The sequence below is a fragment of the Doryrhamphus excisus genome, chromosome 17 (assembly GCF_030265055.1).
Source record: "Doryrhamphus excisus isolate RoL2022-K1 chromosome 17, RoL_Dexc_1.0, whole genome shotgun sequence".
Classification (NCBI taxonomy): domain Eukaryota; kingdom Metazoa; phylum Chordata; class Actinopteri; order Syngnathiformes; family Syngnathidae; genus Doryrhamphus; species Doryrhamphus excisus.
In genome coordinates, this window is record NC_080482.1 from 2,303,125 (window position 1) to 2,319,632 (window position 16,508).

General features: G+C 38.5%; 1 protein-coding gene across 2 annotated transcripts; it reads right to left on the reverse strand.

Annotated features, from left to right (window-relative positions):
* Positions 1–1,254: 1,254 nt before the first annotated feature.
* LOC131105344 (nuclear receptor coactivator 7) lies at positions 1,255–9,645 on the reverse strand. Of its 2 annotated transcripts, XM_058053363.1 has the most exons (7): positions 9,432–9,645; positions 8,324–8,492; positions 5,656–5,805; positions 4,449–4,601; positions 4,259–4,354; positions 4,093–4,166; positions 1,255–2,008 (listed from the first exon to the last, which is right to left on the reverse strand). In XM_058053363.1, the coding sequence occupies exons 1-7, from the start codon at positions 9,455–9,457 to the stop codon at positions 1,870–1,872; spliced, it is 807 nt and encodes a 268-aa protein (XP_057909346.1). In that variant the 5' UTR covers positions 9,458–9,645; the 3' UTR covers positions 1,255–1,869. The 2 variants fall into 2 exon arrangements, with proteins under 2 accessions (XP_057909346.1, XP_057909347.1); XM_058053364.1 differs by lacking the exons at positions 8,324–8,492; positions 9,432–9,645 and adding an exon at positions 5,976–6,140.
* Between the last annotated feature and the right edge of the window lie 6,863 nt (positions 9,646–16,508).

The window sequence follows — 16,508 nt, forward strand, 5'->3', positions numbered from 1 at the left end:
GCCATACTTCTTACTTAACTGTCCTCGGCAACTAGCTGGAACTACTTTCCTCAGCACCGAAATCTGACCAGAACTCACAAAGTGGGGAGTGAGTCGCTGTTGACTTCACTGCTTAAGGGGGTGTCATACAACTTCATGTCAAAAAAATCCCAACTATTCATTTGAGGTTGCATTTGTGGTCTTGAAGGTTCATCAACTCACCAGCACACTTTCATCATCTTGTTCAAGCCGTCATGACGCCACAACGGCATACGTCACCACCTCTAAGTCTGTAGTCTGTCTTCATGGAACGTAAATACATTTTAGAGGATTCCCATTCCAATATTTTGCTCAGCCAATAAAGCGTGGGATGGTCTAAAGCAGGGGTGGGCAAACTTTTTGACTCGCGGGCCGCATTGATTTAACAAAATTGACAGGGGACCAGACTATATATTTTACGCATATAATTCTAACAGTCCACCTGGAATGATTGTATCTGTAAGTGTCATGCAACCTGCTATGTATATGTGCTTGTGTCCTTTTTTCAGGAGCACTTTGTAAACAGCAGATCACATCAAATAAACAAATTGATTAAAAAAAAAAACTACCTAAACCATCAAAAGGTTGGCTAAAGCCATGATGTCAGGTTGTATGTTAAGTTTGGAAAGAACGTGCGGGCCATATTTAAACACTTGGCGTGCCGGATGTGGCCCCCGGGCCGTAGTTTGCCCACCCCTGGTCTAAAGCTATTATTCATGGTCAGCAGTTAAGACCTGGTGTCTTAACTGTTCGTTAGTAGTGTTCAAAGTGTTTGATAGTAGGCTCCAAATACAATATATTAAGTTCTAAGTGAAGTACTTCTATAATGCCTCATATTAACTCACTAGCAAGATCTCATAGTGTATAGACTGGTCATATATTTCATCTCGTTTCATCTGTATTATTATCTGCATACTGTAGTTGTACAGAACTCTGGGTAAAACTGTTGTTTTGTTAATACTTTATATTGTGAATTTTTTTTATATTGTGTATTTTTGTACTGTTCAACTGATTCTGTACTCTTGCTGCTGTGCAATGCAAATTTCCCCACTGAGGGACGAATAAAAGCATATCTTATCTTATCTTATCTTAGTTCCACACAGCCAGCACGACCAATGGCTGTAACGGTAAAATAAATAAATAACATTAAAAAAAAAAAAAAAAAAACATTAAACTAGGCTCTCTTAATTGCTTGGTTGTTTTCGGAATGAAATGTACAAACGAAAAAAAAAGAAGTAAAATGTGAAATGTTGTTTTTTTTTAAAACAGGACAAAGGTACAGCATTGTGAAAGTATGAAACCGTAGATAAAAAAAAAATAGGATGCCTTACTGTCAACAGTGCAAGTACTTGTACATGTATTTCTTAGCATGACCTTTTTAGGTTTTACCAGAACCTGATTGGTACTAATACTCATGAGAACCTAGTCACAGTATCATGGGGCTCATACGTAAACATCATCTAACAAGTTCCAAGCACATGTGCCCGGTAACATTCAAAGAAATTCAGAATTTGGCTTTAATCCTAAAAGTGCTTTTTTCACAAAATATCTCATCCAGGAAGTTTATTACAAACTCTGAATTGTGACGCTCTCCTGAACAAAAGGAGGGAATGGAAGGCTTACAGCTTAGCGTTGGCTGCAGATGGTAGGCAGTAGTTGAAGGCAACAACGCCCCGTATCACAGGACTTTATGCAGCGCCTCATCGGTAACGCCTTCATAACAGGCGTCATCAGGCGCCACCTACACGTTTAGCTACTGCAGGCGACACACGGCGGCGGCGGTGGCGTTGGTGGACGCACCCGTTCCCATTTCTCTAATTCTATTTTCTATTTCTTTCCAGATGTCCGTGTTCAGTTTTGTACTGTCCAGACCTCAAGGTCTTGTATGATGAAGTCCTTTTGTGTGGAGAGTGGAGCGTTGTGGAAGGTGGGACATGAAAAACTGGATCCACGGTACAGATCGGCATCGATCCAGAGGCCGAATTCCCCCCTACAAGCAAACAAGTATTGTCCGGTTAAATCTTATACACGTACACATGTACTTATTGCTCTCAATAGACTCTACACTACACTACACTACACTACACTACACTACACTACACTACACTACACTATGTACACCTGTGCAATACTTTGTTTTTTTTATCTTTGTTATCGTCACTCCGGGCTCCATTCACTGTGCAATATTAAGGCTCTAAGTGAAGTATTTCTATAATGGCTCATATTAACTCACTAGCAAGAGCTCATAATGTATAGACTGGTCATATATTTCATCTATGTCTATGTCTATGTCTATGTCTATGTCTATGTCTATGTCTATGTCTATGTCTATGTCTATGTCTATGTCTATGTCTATGTCTATGTCTATGTCTATGTAACTCTGGGTAAGTCTATGTCTATGTCTATGTCTATGTCTATGTCTATGTCTATGTCTATGTCTATGTCTATGTCTATGTCTATGTCTATGTCTATGTCTATGTCTATGTCTATGTCTATGTCTATGTCTATGTCTATGTCTATGTAACTCTGGGTAAGTCTATGTCTATGTCTATGTCTATGTCTATGTCTATGTCTATGTCTATGTCTATGTCTATGTCTATGTCTATGTCTATGTCTATGTCTATGTCTATGTCTATGTCTATGTCTATGTCTATGTAACTCTGGGTAAGTCCATGTCTATGTCTATGTCTATGTCTATGTAACTCTGGGTAAGTCTATGTCTATGTCTATGTCTATGTAACTCTGGGTAAGTCTATGTCTATGTCTATGTCTATGTCTATGTCTATGTCTATGTCTATGTCTATGTCTATGTCTATGTCTATGTCTATGTCTATGTAACTCTGGGTAAGTCTATGTCTATGTCTATGTCTATGTCTATGTCTATGTCTATGTCTATGTCTATGTCTATGTCTATGTCTATGTCTATGTCTATGTCTATGTAACTCTGGGTAAGTCTATGTCTATGTCTATGTCTATGTCTATGTCTATGTCTATGTCTATGTCTATGTCTATGTCTATGTCTATGTCTATGTCTATGTCTATGTCTATGTCTATGTCTATGTCTATGTAACTCTGGGTAAGTCTATGTCTATGTCTATGTCTATGTCTATGTAACTCTGGGTAAGTCTATGTCTATGTCTATGTCTATGTCTATGTCTATGTAACTCTGGGTAAGTCTATGTCTATGTCTATGTCTATGTCTATGTCTATGTCTATGTCTATGTCTATGTCTATGTCTATGTCTATGTCTATGTCTATGTCTATGTCTATGTCTATGTAACTCTGGGTAAGTCTATGTCTATGTCTATGTCTATGTCTATGTCTATGTCTATGTCTATGTCTATGTCTATGTCTATGTAACTCTGGGTAAGTCCATGTCTATGTCTATGTCTATGTCTATGTCTATGTCTATGTCTATGTCTATGTCTATGTCTATGTCTATGTCTATGTCTATGTCTATGTCTATGTAACTCTGGGTAAGTCCATGTCTATGTCTATGTCTATGTCTATGTCTATGTCTATGTCTATGTCTATGTCTATGTCTATGTCTATGTCTATGTCTATGTAACTCTGGGTAAGTCTATGTCTATGTCTATGTCTATGTCTATGTCTATGTCTATGTCTATGTAACTCTGGGTAAGTCTATGTCTATGTCTATGTCTATGTCTATGTCTATGTCTATGTCTATGTCTATGTCTATGTCTATGTCTATGTCTATGTCTATGTCTATGTCTATGTAACTCTGGGTAAGTCTATGTCTATGTCTATGTCTATGTCTATGTCTATGTCTATGTCTATGTCTATGTCTATGTCTATGTCTATGTCTATGTCTATGTCTATGTCTATGTAACTCTGGGTAAAATTGTTGATTTGTTAATACTCGGGTTGTTTATATTGTTTATTTTTTTGTATATTGTGTATATTGTACTGCTTAAATGATTCTGTACTCTTGCTGCTGTGCAATGCAAATTTCCCCACTGAGGAACGAATAAAGGCATATCTTATCTTATCTTATTATTTTGAACATATACAGTGTACATATACAGCACCAAATTATCGGTAATGTCAACCTACCCGCCACCTCCGATCTGAAGAGACTCAAAGTTCCCGCTCACAAAGTAGGAGTTCTCTCCAGTCCACTTATAAGCCTGAATGAACGATAAATAGAAAGACATGGGGCCTTATGCACTCCTGCACCGTTTACGTCTGCTCCGTGTGGTAAAATGAAAGACAGTCTTACCTGGAAGTCGGGATTGAAGCTGAAAAGGAAAGTTTCTCCTGTGCCATAGCAGTATTTACTGACTCGAAATGGATCTGATGAAAAAGCTCCAAACACCTAAAGACAATAAAAAAGAAGACAGATAATGAAGAGCGGAGCCAAACTATTTAGTGCATTCGTCATTTTTGAAGAGCACAAGCAAGAATCAAACCTTTTTCTGCATGTCTTTGACGACGAGCAGCACCGGACTGTCAAAACCGGCCATATTTCTGTAAAGCGTCTTCAGGCTGCTCCCATGGACGGCGGTGCTGTAGACCAATTGCCACGGGTAGCCTTGTGTCCTTGCTGGCATGTGAGATGCGAGCTACACGGGAAAAAAGGACTGTAATTCACATCCAAACATGTCGTGCTTACAAAGTTATATCGAAAATTTGTTCTCAATCAGAAATCACTCAACATTCTTTATTGCTCTCTGGTTCTACCATATCTTACTTATTGTGTGGAAATATGGGCTAATAACTATAAAAGCAATCTTCACTCGCTAAATGTACTGCAAAAAAGGTCAGTAAGGATAATTCATAACGCCGCCTACAGAGAACATACTAACTCCTTATTTTTCTAAAATCACAAATACTTAAATTTGCTTTCATACTTTTAATAATACTACAATACTTCTCTACAAGAGAGGAGTAATATGATCTCAGGGAAGAAGTACATTTGAAACACTTCTATGCTAGGACTACGTTATGCTAGCCATAGCATTTCAGTATGTGGAATCAAACTATGGAATGGATTGAGTAAGGAAATCAAACAATGCACAACGATGTGCTAATTCAAGAAACAATACAAGCAGTATTACAAGCAATACAACCATCACCTCGTACTTTGGCACGTGACACTTTTTGGAACCCTGATATAGTCACGAACTTGAAAGCAGTTATGAAAAGTATGATTAATTATTATTAATTATATTAAAAGTTTGGGCTTAAATTAAATTAAATTAAATTAAATAAGTTTTCAAGTGGGCCCTGAGTTGGTAAAGTTTTGGAACCCTGATATTGTCACGAACTTGAAAGCAGTTATGGAAAGTATGAGAATTAATTGTAATAAAAGTTTGGGCTTAAAAATTAAATTAAATTAAATTAAATTAAATTAAATTAAATTAAATTAAATTAAATTAAATTAAATTAAATTAAATTAAATTAAATTAAAATTTTAAAAAACTAGGAAAGCAGGAAGTGAACAAATGTAACAGTTACTGATTGTAAAAGTACCAGATGGAGGGGTAGGATTTAATAAGCTTTGCTTCTTCCTACTCCTTTTGGACATGTGGAACTGTGAACTGATTATGGGATGCACTCAATTGTAATCTGATGCACCAAACCAAACGTGTAACGTCTGTGAAAAGTAAGGCTTACACTGAGTAGATGTCTACGATCCAGGAGGTCACTGTAGTCACTCAGGACAGGTAGAACAACCGCTACTTCCCCCTGGTACTCGGGTTCCTCTGTTTCAGAGTCAGAGCTGCACACACTCAAACGTCGCTTAGGGTCTTTGACATTGATAATCTGGAACATAAGAAGCACAAAGATGGTACATATTGGTATTCTTTATGATCTGCACTTCTTCTAAATGACACCCCCATCACTAAAGCTGAACATAAACACGAAGGTGCCAGAAAGTATAACATACATGGTTGACCTATGAGGAGATAAATGCAGCATGGTCGTCTCTTTACCTGGACATACGGCTCCACGTGGTCACTGGCGAAGTAAAGCACCTTGACATTGTCTGGTAGCTGCTTCATAGCTCTCGATTTCTTTATCAAATGTCCTTCTTTGCAATGCCACATTTGATTTAACCTGCCCGCCCCCACCGCACGTGTTGCCCCTCCTAATAACTTTCACTTTCTCAGTGCCGCATTATTGGTGAGATGAAAAGATGGGAACTCATCTCATTGGTTTGCTCTGCCATGCTGCAAGTTTCCTTTCCCGTAAAACAGGAAAAGGGGCGGGGTGGGCAGTTTGCCGTGCTGGGAAGTAGTCAGAGGAAGGATGTCCATGTAAAGGCAGAGTGGGAGTTACAACAACCGGGATGGATGCCAAACCCTAAGAGTCTAAAGCTGCTCTATTGTCTCTTACAGGAGAGCCGCTTCTGATGGCTCGGCTCACTAGAAAGACACGACTCCTTCGGCTCACTTGTAGCGTGCATCTCACGCCCACCTCTCTCTCTCTCTCTCTGTGTGTGTGTGTGTGTGTGTGTGTGCTGTGTCTGTAACCTTGACCCTCCACCACTTAATCAAACTCAAACACCAGATCATGTCGTTGACCGATTATTCATTCATTCATTCATTCATTTTCTACCGCTTATCCTCACGAGGGTCGAGGGAGGTGATGGAGCCTATCCCAGCTGTCTTTGAGCAAGAGGCGGGGTACACGCTGGACTGGTGGCCAGCCAATCACAGGGCACATATAGACAAACAACCATTCACACTCACATTCATACCTATGGACAATTTGGAGTCGCTAATTAACCTAGCATGTTTTTGGAATGTGGGAGGAAACCGGAGAACCTGGAGAAAACCCACGCTTGACCGATTATTCATTCTACCGCTTATCCTCACGAGGGTCGTGGGGGGAGCTGGAGCCTATCCCAGCTGTCTTCGGGTGAGAGGCGGGGTTTCACTGATTATTCATTCATTCATTCATTTTCTACTGCTTATCCTCACAACGGTTGCGTGGGTGCTGGAGCCTATCCCAGCTGTCTTCAGGCGAGAGGCGGGGTTTGACCGATTATTCATTCATTCATTCATTTTCTACCGCTTATTCTCACAAGGGTCGCGGGGGTGCTGGAGCCTATCCCAGCTGTCTTCAGGCGAGAGGCGGGGTTTGACCGATTATTCATTAATTCATTCATTCATTTTCTACTACTTATCCTCACGAGGGTCGTGGGAGGTGCTGGAGCCTATCCCAGCTGTCTTCAGGCAAGAGGCGAGGTTTGACCGATTATTCATTCATTCATTCATTTTCTACTGCATATCCTCACGAGGGTTGCGGGGGTGCTGGAGCCTATCCCAGCTGTCTTCGGACGAGAGGCGGGGTTTGACTGATTATTCATTCATTCATTCAATTTCTACCACTTATCCTCACGAGGGTCGTGGGGGGTGCTGGAGCCTATCCCAGCCGTCTTTGGGCAAGAGGCGGGGTTTGACCGATTATTCATTCATTCATTCATTTTCTACCGCTTTTCCTCACGAGGGCCGTGGGGGGTGCTGGAGCCTATCCCAGCTCTCTTCAGGCAAGAGGCGGGGTTTGACCAATTATATTATATTATATTTTCTTGAGAGTGAGCAACCACAAGTGTCATGACTAGCTATTTAGCTTCCTGTGTAGTAGTAGTGAACAGTGGTGACTGAAGTGACATCTAGATCACATTTCTCAAACTCCTAGAGGCCACATTTGGCGGACGAGAGCCTGGGAATAACGACCTTGTCACTCATGACCTTGTAAATGGATTTACTCTTTCACTTTGATAGAAAATGTGTTTTCTGTGAAGCTCTTCTAAACTTTTATTTTATCTGATCATGCAACAAGATATTCCAAGCGTTTTTTGTTGTCAAAAAGAAATACTTGTCTGCATAATGTCGTCTTGTCACCTTGACATTCTCACTTCGCTTCTCATTTCAAAGCAAATTAAAGTAAAAAATAAGTCTGAAAAAAATTATAAAATACTTGTTTAATAACATCATGAGGTTATCCATCCATCCATCCTTTTTTTATGCCGCCCATCCTCACCGGGGTGGTGGGTATGCTGGAGTCTATCCCAGCCGGTTGCCCGGAGAATCGAACCCAGATCTTTCCGATTTCCTGACTGTGTGCCCAACATGCTAACCACTTTCCATGAGGTTATATTCATATTAATATTCATATATATTAACAGTTGGGCCTCTAAGGGGGGTTCAAGTCACCTTTGATACACTACACTGCTGATGGGGATGTCTTACCACTTTACGTCAAAAAAAACCCGAACCCATTCTTTGCAATTATGAGTGCTTGCATCAAATAAAACATAAACGTGTTCACTTACCTCCCAGTTTTTTGCCGCGTGGTTGTTTAGCTGCTTATTTTTGGTTTTCTTGCCATGATAGCGATTTTGATGTTTTTCCCGAATAAAGTGGCTTTGGCTCTTCTTTTTGTTGCTGTTGGTGTACATATCTGGCGACCATTGCACAAAGAAGGTGTAGAGGTGGTCAACCCTGTAAAAAATGACATAAAAAGAACATTTGCTGAGTAATTAAAAATAAAAGTTGTAGTAGTCATAATTTGAATATAATCATGTAGTAATAGTGTGCGGTGTTGAATTGCAATACGTCATGCTGATAAGTGATTATGTCCGCCTCTGACGTGGCTTAATAAGGTAACCAAAATGTTCGAATTACCTCGCAGAAATTACCCAATGCATATAGAACAGCCACAGTAATGCATACATCGGCAGTAAAAACATAAACAGCAATTTCTTTGTAAAAACAGACGCATTCGACAGAGCTTTCGCAACAGATTATGTAAGTGTACCTAATATTGTGGCCAGTGAGAGTGCCTTTTGTTCATAAAGCCATATATAATATATCAGAATGTTGCATATTCAGTACATTTTCCATCAAAAGCGGCTATTTCACAAGTTAGACTTGTAATGTGATATAATTTCTCCGAGTTGTGAAATAAAATCATTTAATGATCATTTAGTGCTGACAGTGTGGCCTCAACATGTTGAATGATTTATAATTTTTTTTTTTTTTTAGCATCCATTGATATCTGTTGAGACATGCATTCTGCAGGAAAAAAAAAAAAAAAACGAGGCACACCTTTTGTGTTAATTGTGTAAAGTATTAATCATTGTCCTAGTGGTCCTTGTACGAGGAGTGAATTCCTGCAGGTCCGTTTTCAATTTGCAGTCAAAATCATTCTAGAACAAAGTTCTACCTTGCCATATAACACGTACTATGTAACATGTAACAAGAAACCACTTTGATGAACATGCATTTAAACTTATCAGTCCTCAATCTGCTCTGCAACTGCCATGCATTAACACACGTTGAATATCCTTCTGGTGTATCTGCTTCCCATGCACGGCCGCGTGTTCAAAATCCGTTCAAAATGTCTCCAGCGTCCTCATATTGTGCATGCTCTTCACTTACTCTCCAACGCTGTAGGCAACTCCCATGGTTGACTGCAAGAGTTGATGGTGATGTAGAAAAAAGGAGAAGAAGAAGAGAGAAAAGAGATGGGGTATGGAGGCTCAATGCTGGAGCAGCATGTCCACGGCAAGCCTCTGCAAGAGCTCCTGCTTTATACCATTGGACTGGTGCTGGGATAAGCCCCTTTGACCATAAAACCCTCCCTTTCCCACTGAAAGCTGAACTCGGGCTGGATGAGTTTTCACACCAGCCTTTTAAAAAAGGGGGCTGGAAGTAGAAGTTAGTAATTAACTTGACCTGCTACCTGTGCTTAACATGGAGTTTAGTCAGTTAATGTGTCAAAGTTGTGGCACGGGGACAAGGTGGCGCTGTAAAGACTGTGTGGAAGTGCTGGATAAAGGACTTAAATGTACAGTTTTTACATCGTACATGTCTGTGACACTCATTGTGATTTATGCATACACATACCAGGTTGCCAGCAAGAGCGGCATGCTCATGGGTACCTCAGCAAAAGTGGTTTCTTTCCATCAACCAGTCACAATCTTCTCCTTTTTCTGTTCCTAGTACGTCTTTTAAACCTTCTTTCTAGTCTCCAAGTCTTGAAGAATGAGAGATAGACCAACATCTGTTCATTTTTTCATGTTGTCTTCTCTTAGATTCACACATTTTATTACATTAGTAGAATAATGTTTGCAATTTCTCATCACAGCCAAATGATAAAAAAAAAAAATCATGGCCAACACCGTCAAGAGCCAGAAGTTTGTTCTGTGAGCATTAAAATCCAAATGAAGAAGAAAAAAAAAATCCAAATGAAGGTAATGACAAATTAGCTGTATTTGTCAACAAAGATGAGCAGATACTCAGGCAGTTAAACATCACATTGGATATAAAAAGTCAGACAAAAATGCAGCAGTAGATTGCAATTACACTAAAATCCCGTTAAGGCATGCTATGTAATGTATATCCATACATGAAAAGAGTGAACACATCTGTTTCTCATCTGGGTTTTTTTCCCTCAGTCTTTGAGTACATTCTGCCCTACTTTTAGGCAGTACACGGACAGGGAAGAGCGGAGCAGTTTTTTTTTCTTTTTGGCTTGTCGAAAATGACATATTGTTGCAGAAGAACAATAAAAAGGGGATGGCTCTGGTCTGTGGTAAGGCAGGACTCTGCTAGGCTTTTTTTACTTTATGCAACATTCAGTGTTGTTTTTTTTGGGGGGGGGGTAAGAATTGGTATGGGATTATGTATGGTACATGTATTTGTGGACGTTCTCTCTTCTGTTGGAGACTCTACAGGAAAGCGCACCTCAACCTGGTGTGTAAACCGGGGATGTCCAAAGTGTGGCCCTTGGGCCATTTGAGGACGGCATTTTTAATGGGCCTGTGAATGCCAAATTGTGGAAACAGTAACAGTAAACAGTAAAAAAATGGAAGTTGTGGAAGAGTTCATACTAAAAACTAATAAGTCTGACAGATCACTTACACACATACACAGTACACGCGCAGCTGATTGAACAATAATAATAATAACAATACTTATTGTCATGAACAATAAGTATAGCAACACACACAGTACACATATAGCTGATTAATGAACAATAAATATAACAACACACATACACAGTACATGTATAGCTGATTAATGAACAATAAATACGTATAACAACACACATACACAGTACACGTATAGTCGATTAATGAACAATAAATATAACAACACACATACACAGTACACGTATAGCTGATTAATGAACAATAAATATAAAAACACACATACACAGTACACATATAGCCGATTAATGAACAATAAATATAAAAACACACATACACAGTACACATATAGCTGATTAATGAACAATAAATATAAAAACACACATACACAGTACAAGTATAACTGATTAATGAACAATAAATATAAAAACACACATACACAGTACACATATAGGTGATTAATGAAGAATAAATATAGCAACACACATACACAGTACACATATAGCCAACTAATGAACAATAAATATAACAACACACATACACAGTACACATATAGTCGATTAATGAACAATAAATATAGCAACACACACACACAGTACACGTATAGTCGATTAATGAACAATAAATATAGCAACTTCTCATCAATCCATGTTAATTTCAGACTTAAAGCCCCACCCATTTCTGGGTCATGCCCTACCCATTTTTGAGAAAATTACATCCACCCCCGGTTTATATCCCGCCCATTCCGAGTACAGATACGGTTACAGATCATTTAGATGGGTGAACAGATACAGATACAGAACAAAATGTACATAATATAATATAATATACAATTAATATACATTAAATTAAATATACAATTATTTATTCATGAATTAATGTTTGAAACAAGTGACCGTTCTCGGGTGGTGACTGTGTACTGCATTTATTCATGCCTGAAAAAAACACACATTAAAAATGCATTTAATTGGCAGCCATGGTGCTCAGTTTGTTGCATATACAGTTTGCTACTATGTACAATCTGTAGGTAGGGCTGGGTACTTGCTTGACCGAGTTGGTACCTATGTATACCTGCAGTATCTATGAGGTATAGGTTCTTATACATAAACTGAACCTAGATATGTACTACGTGCTCTATGCATATAACAAATTCATTTTATGCACGTGTGATGCATGCAGACAATGCAGGTAGACAACAAAACAATCATACAGTAAATGATGACTGTCCACAACGGTTCATGAGGCAACACCAACGTTTTGCAATAGCGTTGTGCAGACAGTTTGACTTTATCTAGGTCAAACTGGCGGTTCCCGAGAGACTATCTGTCTATCTATCTAGCTATCTATCTACAGTATCTATCTTAAATCTTCTTCACTATCTCAACATAACTTGCAGAAACATGTCAGAGTTACAAATAATTAGCCTTTCCAAATTATGATTTTTTTTTTATATTGATATTCTTCAGTGTGCAAATCCCTGGCTTAATCTCAACCCAAACGCCCCACAAAAATAATGAATTGAGAAGTGAAAGTCTGCACTTTAATGACATTTTAGTTTAAAACCCATTATGATGGTGTAAACTAAACTAAACTAGTAAAATCTCTCTCTTTTGTCATTTTCCTATGACTTCTTATGTCCCTGAGAAAAAGACTGGATCCTAATGTTCTTGGCAGCAGTTTTTGCAGGAGCTTTGCCTCAACTTTGGTCTAATTTCTATGTGTCCACTCGTGCCTCACGTGCACACATCCAACCCAATATCAACAAGAGAAGCACGACAACAAGCATACAACACGTTCGCCACTCTGGCTCCGGGCACGCTCGCTAGAGCAGACGTGCACGAGAGCACACGCTCACTCAAACTGGCATCACGTCAACATTTTAGATTTCCCTCTGACCCTGATGTAGGACGCTTGTTCTCCATATTGATTTCTACATTCTGGATGAACTCTTGACCAGAGTTTGGCTTACGTATGTCTTATAGATAAATACAAAAATTGTTATTTGTGAAGTGTGGAAGAACAACTTTAATATATCTTTATATTCCTTTAGACATTTTTTTAGGGGTAGAATCACTCAATTTAGTGCCGAGTTAATATCAGTTTTATCCGCTAGTTTGATTAGTCGTGCAGGGTGGTACAATTCTTTGTAACATGCTCTTACTTGTTTCTTTCTGCCTATATAATAGCACATCTCTTCAGGATGGATTATATTTATTGTTATAATAAGTCAGATTGAACAGATTCCTGAGCACATCCTTGGGATTAAACACTTAATAAGAGAATTAATAGAAATAATAGAAATATCACCTCATACTGCGGTACTTGACAAAAATAAAATTAAAAAAACAAATAAAACATAATAAAATAAAATAAAATAAAATAAAATAAAATAAAATAAAATAAAATAAAATAAAATAAAATAAAATAAAATAAAATAAAATAAAATAAAATAAAATAAAATAAAATAAAATAAAATAAAATAAAATAAAATAAAATAAAATAAAATTAAATTAAATTAAATTAAATTAAATTAAATTAAATTAAATTAAATTAAATTAAATTAAATTAAATTAAATTAAATTAAATTAAATTAAATTAAATTAAATTACTATATTAGGAAAGCAGCAAGTGAACAAATGTATCAGTTACTGATTGTAAAAGTACCAGATGGAGGGGTAGGATTTAATAAGCTTTGCTTCTTCCTACTCCTTTTGGACATGTGGAACTGGGAACTGATTATGGGATGCACTTAATTGTAATCTGATGCATGTTCAAATGAAATAAAACCATTACCATTACCATTACCATAACAGTCAGAGCAAAATGAATTTAACACCTCAGTCAAAACTGATCATTGTTGTCTTTGTCAGAGTTTCCTAAAAGAAAATAAGCTGTGTTTTGTTTTTTTATTGGGTATTTGGTTGTCAGAGTAAAGATGCAGTTTTTGGATTATTTCATCATATGGTGCAGGTATACCAAATAAAGTGTCTGGTAAGAGTGGTCAATGGTGCAGGAGTTCAAATTAAACATTACTCAAAGTGAAATGACCACATGTGAACTTTGTGTGTGTGTCTTTGGGGGGGTGGGATTGATTTTTGCTGCTACTCACATGTAGCTAAAACTCCATTTACGTGCAGTACAGTGTTAGATTACTGCAAACCGCCGGAGGAGAAGAATGATATGCCGAGTTAAGTCCTACCATCTGTAGTAACACTGAAGTCAGGCAGGAAGGCTGTCCCACTTGGCACGGTCTAAGATTACGCAACAGGAATTTGGGGGGGGGGTAAAAAACAGGATGGGCCTGTGAGAGTTCTCAGTCAGGAGGAACTATACTGCCTGGCCTCTGAATGAAATCGCTTACTTGGCACTTTGTAGTGAAATGTAACTTTAAATGCCACGTAATGGCACACTTGTATAAAACAGTTGTAAGAACTTAGATTTATAACCAAATTAAGCGTAATGGTGTTATAACTTTGACTGTACTATCTTTTAGAATCATACTTTCAATGGCCCTCACACACCACAAGTAAATGTAGGTCATGTCGGAAGATTTTAAGTTGGTAGAATTCTCATTTCGAACAAACCCAGACTTCCTCTCTAGCTTTGTTTCAGAGAAAATGTCAGTGGCTATGAAGATGGAAGGGTGGTTAACCAAGGACATTTCTTTGTATAACCACCAGAAGAACAACAAAATGTCGTGTTAATGACAGTAAACATGGAAACAACTACTTTTGTTTTCCGTTATGTAAAGGTCAAAACCATACGCCTTCAGATATGTTGTTTATATTTGGTTGAATTGATAATTGAGGGCACGCCATTGTGACAGATATGAGATAACAATGTTAGCAAATTTGGAAGTGAGGCCTGAAAAAAGTTTAGGATGGCTCAAAACGCTCAGTTTCAGAAGGCGTGGTAAAACTGCGCCTTTGTGATGTCACAAAGAGCAGATCTCCTTATATGGGCGTGACTGTAAGCCAAATAAGCTCTCACCCCCGAGCTCTGCTTCTGTGTTGACGTTGCTAGCAATGGCTCGCAAAAAGTGTTTCTTTGTTTGCAATTCGGGGCTGCACAGCTGTCGAGTGGTTAGCGCGCAGACCTCACAGCTAGGAGACCAGGGTTCAATTCCACCCTCGGCAATCTCTGTGTGGAGTTTGCATGTTTCTCACGCATGCACGGTTAATTGGCTAGGTTCATTGGCCACTCCAAATTGTCCATAGGTATGAATGTGAGTGTGAATGGTTGTTTGTCTATATGTGCCCTGTGATTGGCTGGTGACCGCCTGAAGACAGCTGGGATAGGCTCCAGCAACCCCGGCGACCCTCGTCAGGAAAAGCGGTAGAAAATGAATGAATATATAGACAAACAACCATTCACACTCACATTCATACCTATGGACAATTTGGAGTGGCTAATTAACCTAGCATGTTTTTGGAATGTGGGAGGAAACTGGGGTACCCGGAGAAAACCCATGCATGCAAGGGGAGAACATGCAAACTCCACACAGAGATGCCCGAGTGTGGAATTGAACTCAGGTCTCCTAGCTGCGACGTCTGTGTGCTAACCACTCATACGTCTTTTATTGTTCATATAACAATGCAGAACTGTCAACTTTTTTCCTAGCATCATAGGAGTGCTAATGCCTAACATTATCATGGCAATGAAGGAGAATAATGTCGCAAGTCAGCTTAACTATTCGAATAAGCAGGTTGAAATAAGATTTGTTGTGCTTTTTTTAGAAGCGGTCGCCCATTATGTAATTAGTCACTCTGTCATTGTTCCTAACAAGGATTACAAAACTCCATCGTTTTTGCCAAATTTAGTTTTTAACACATGGAAGAAAGCTGAGCCTTCCTGCGAGTTTATTCAAATCAGAAGCGATCATGACCCATTTACAGATTGTTCTACATCTTACGTAGCGTGGTAAACATTCAGGATCGTGTTCCTTCTCCGCACACGTATAAATGTTAACTATGTGTAAATCTACTAACCATTTACAGAAATGTGATGCCGATGTGCTAATCTAATCTCCAGCCCGAATGTGTTGCCCCCGCTCACATTTGGTCATTTGTTCTTCACCTTCAGTAGCATGGCACATATTCTGCATCTTGTTAAATCGCCTCACACCCATAAATGTTAAGTACGTGTAAAAACCACTAAACATTTACAGAAGTCTATTGCTGACGTGCTACATCGGTTACGTTTAGTTCTGTCAGTTTTTTATAGTTATGGGTCTGAGTGCAGATGGGTTGCGTTGCATTGCAGCATTCGCTAACTGTATCCTCATAATAGATATATATTTATACATGGCATGATGGAAAATGATGATAGAAGAATAGTACTGCACTGTTGGACATTAGCACTACATTGTTTTTTTTGTCTCGATGGATATTTAAAGACATTACGTTATATCTGTTTTGTTGGTGTCCAGGTTAAAAATTGTTAAAAGTCTAAAAGCTGATGTGTGAATGTTGACTGCTGATGTGTAACGGCCATTACGATATATTCTAAAGTATGGCTAATGTGTACTTGAGCAATACATGTATTTACTTTACATTGAACTTCTATTTTCATGCATGCTCTCTTC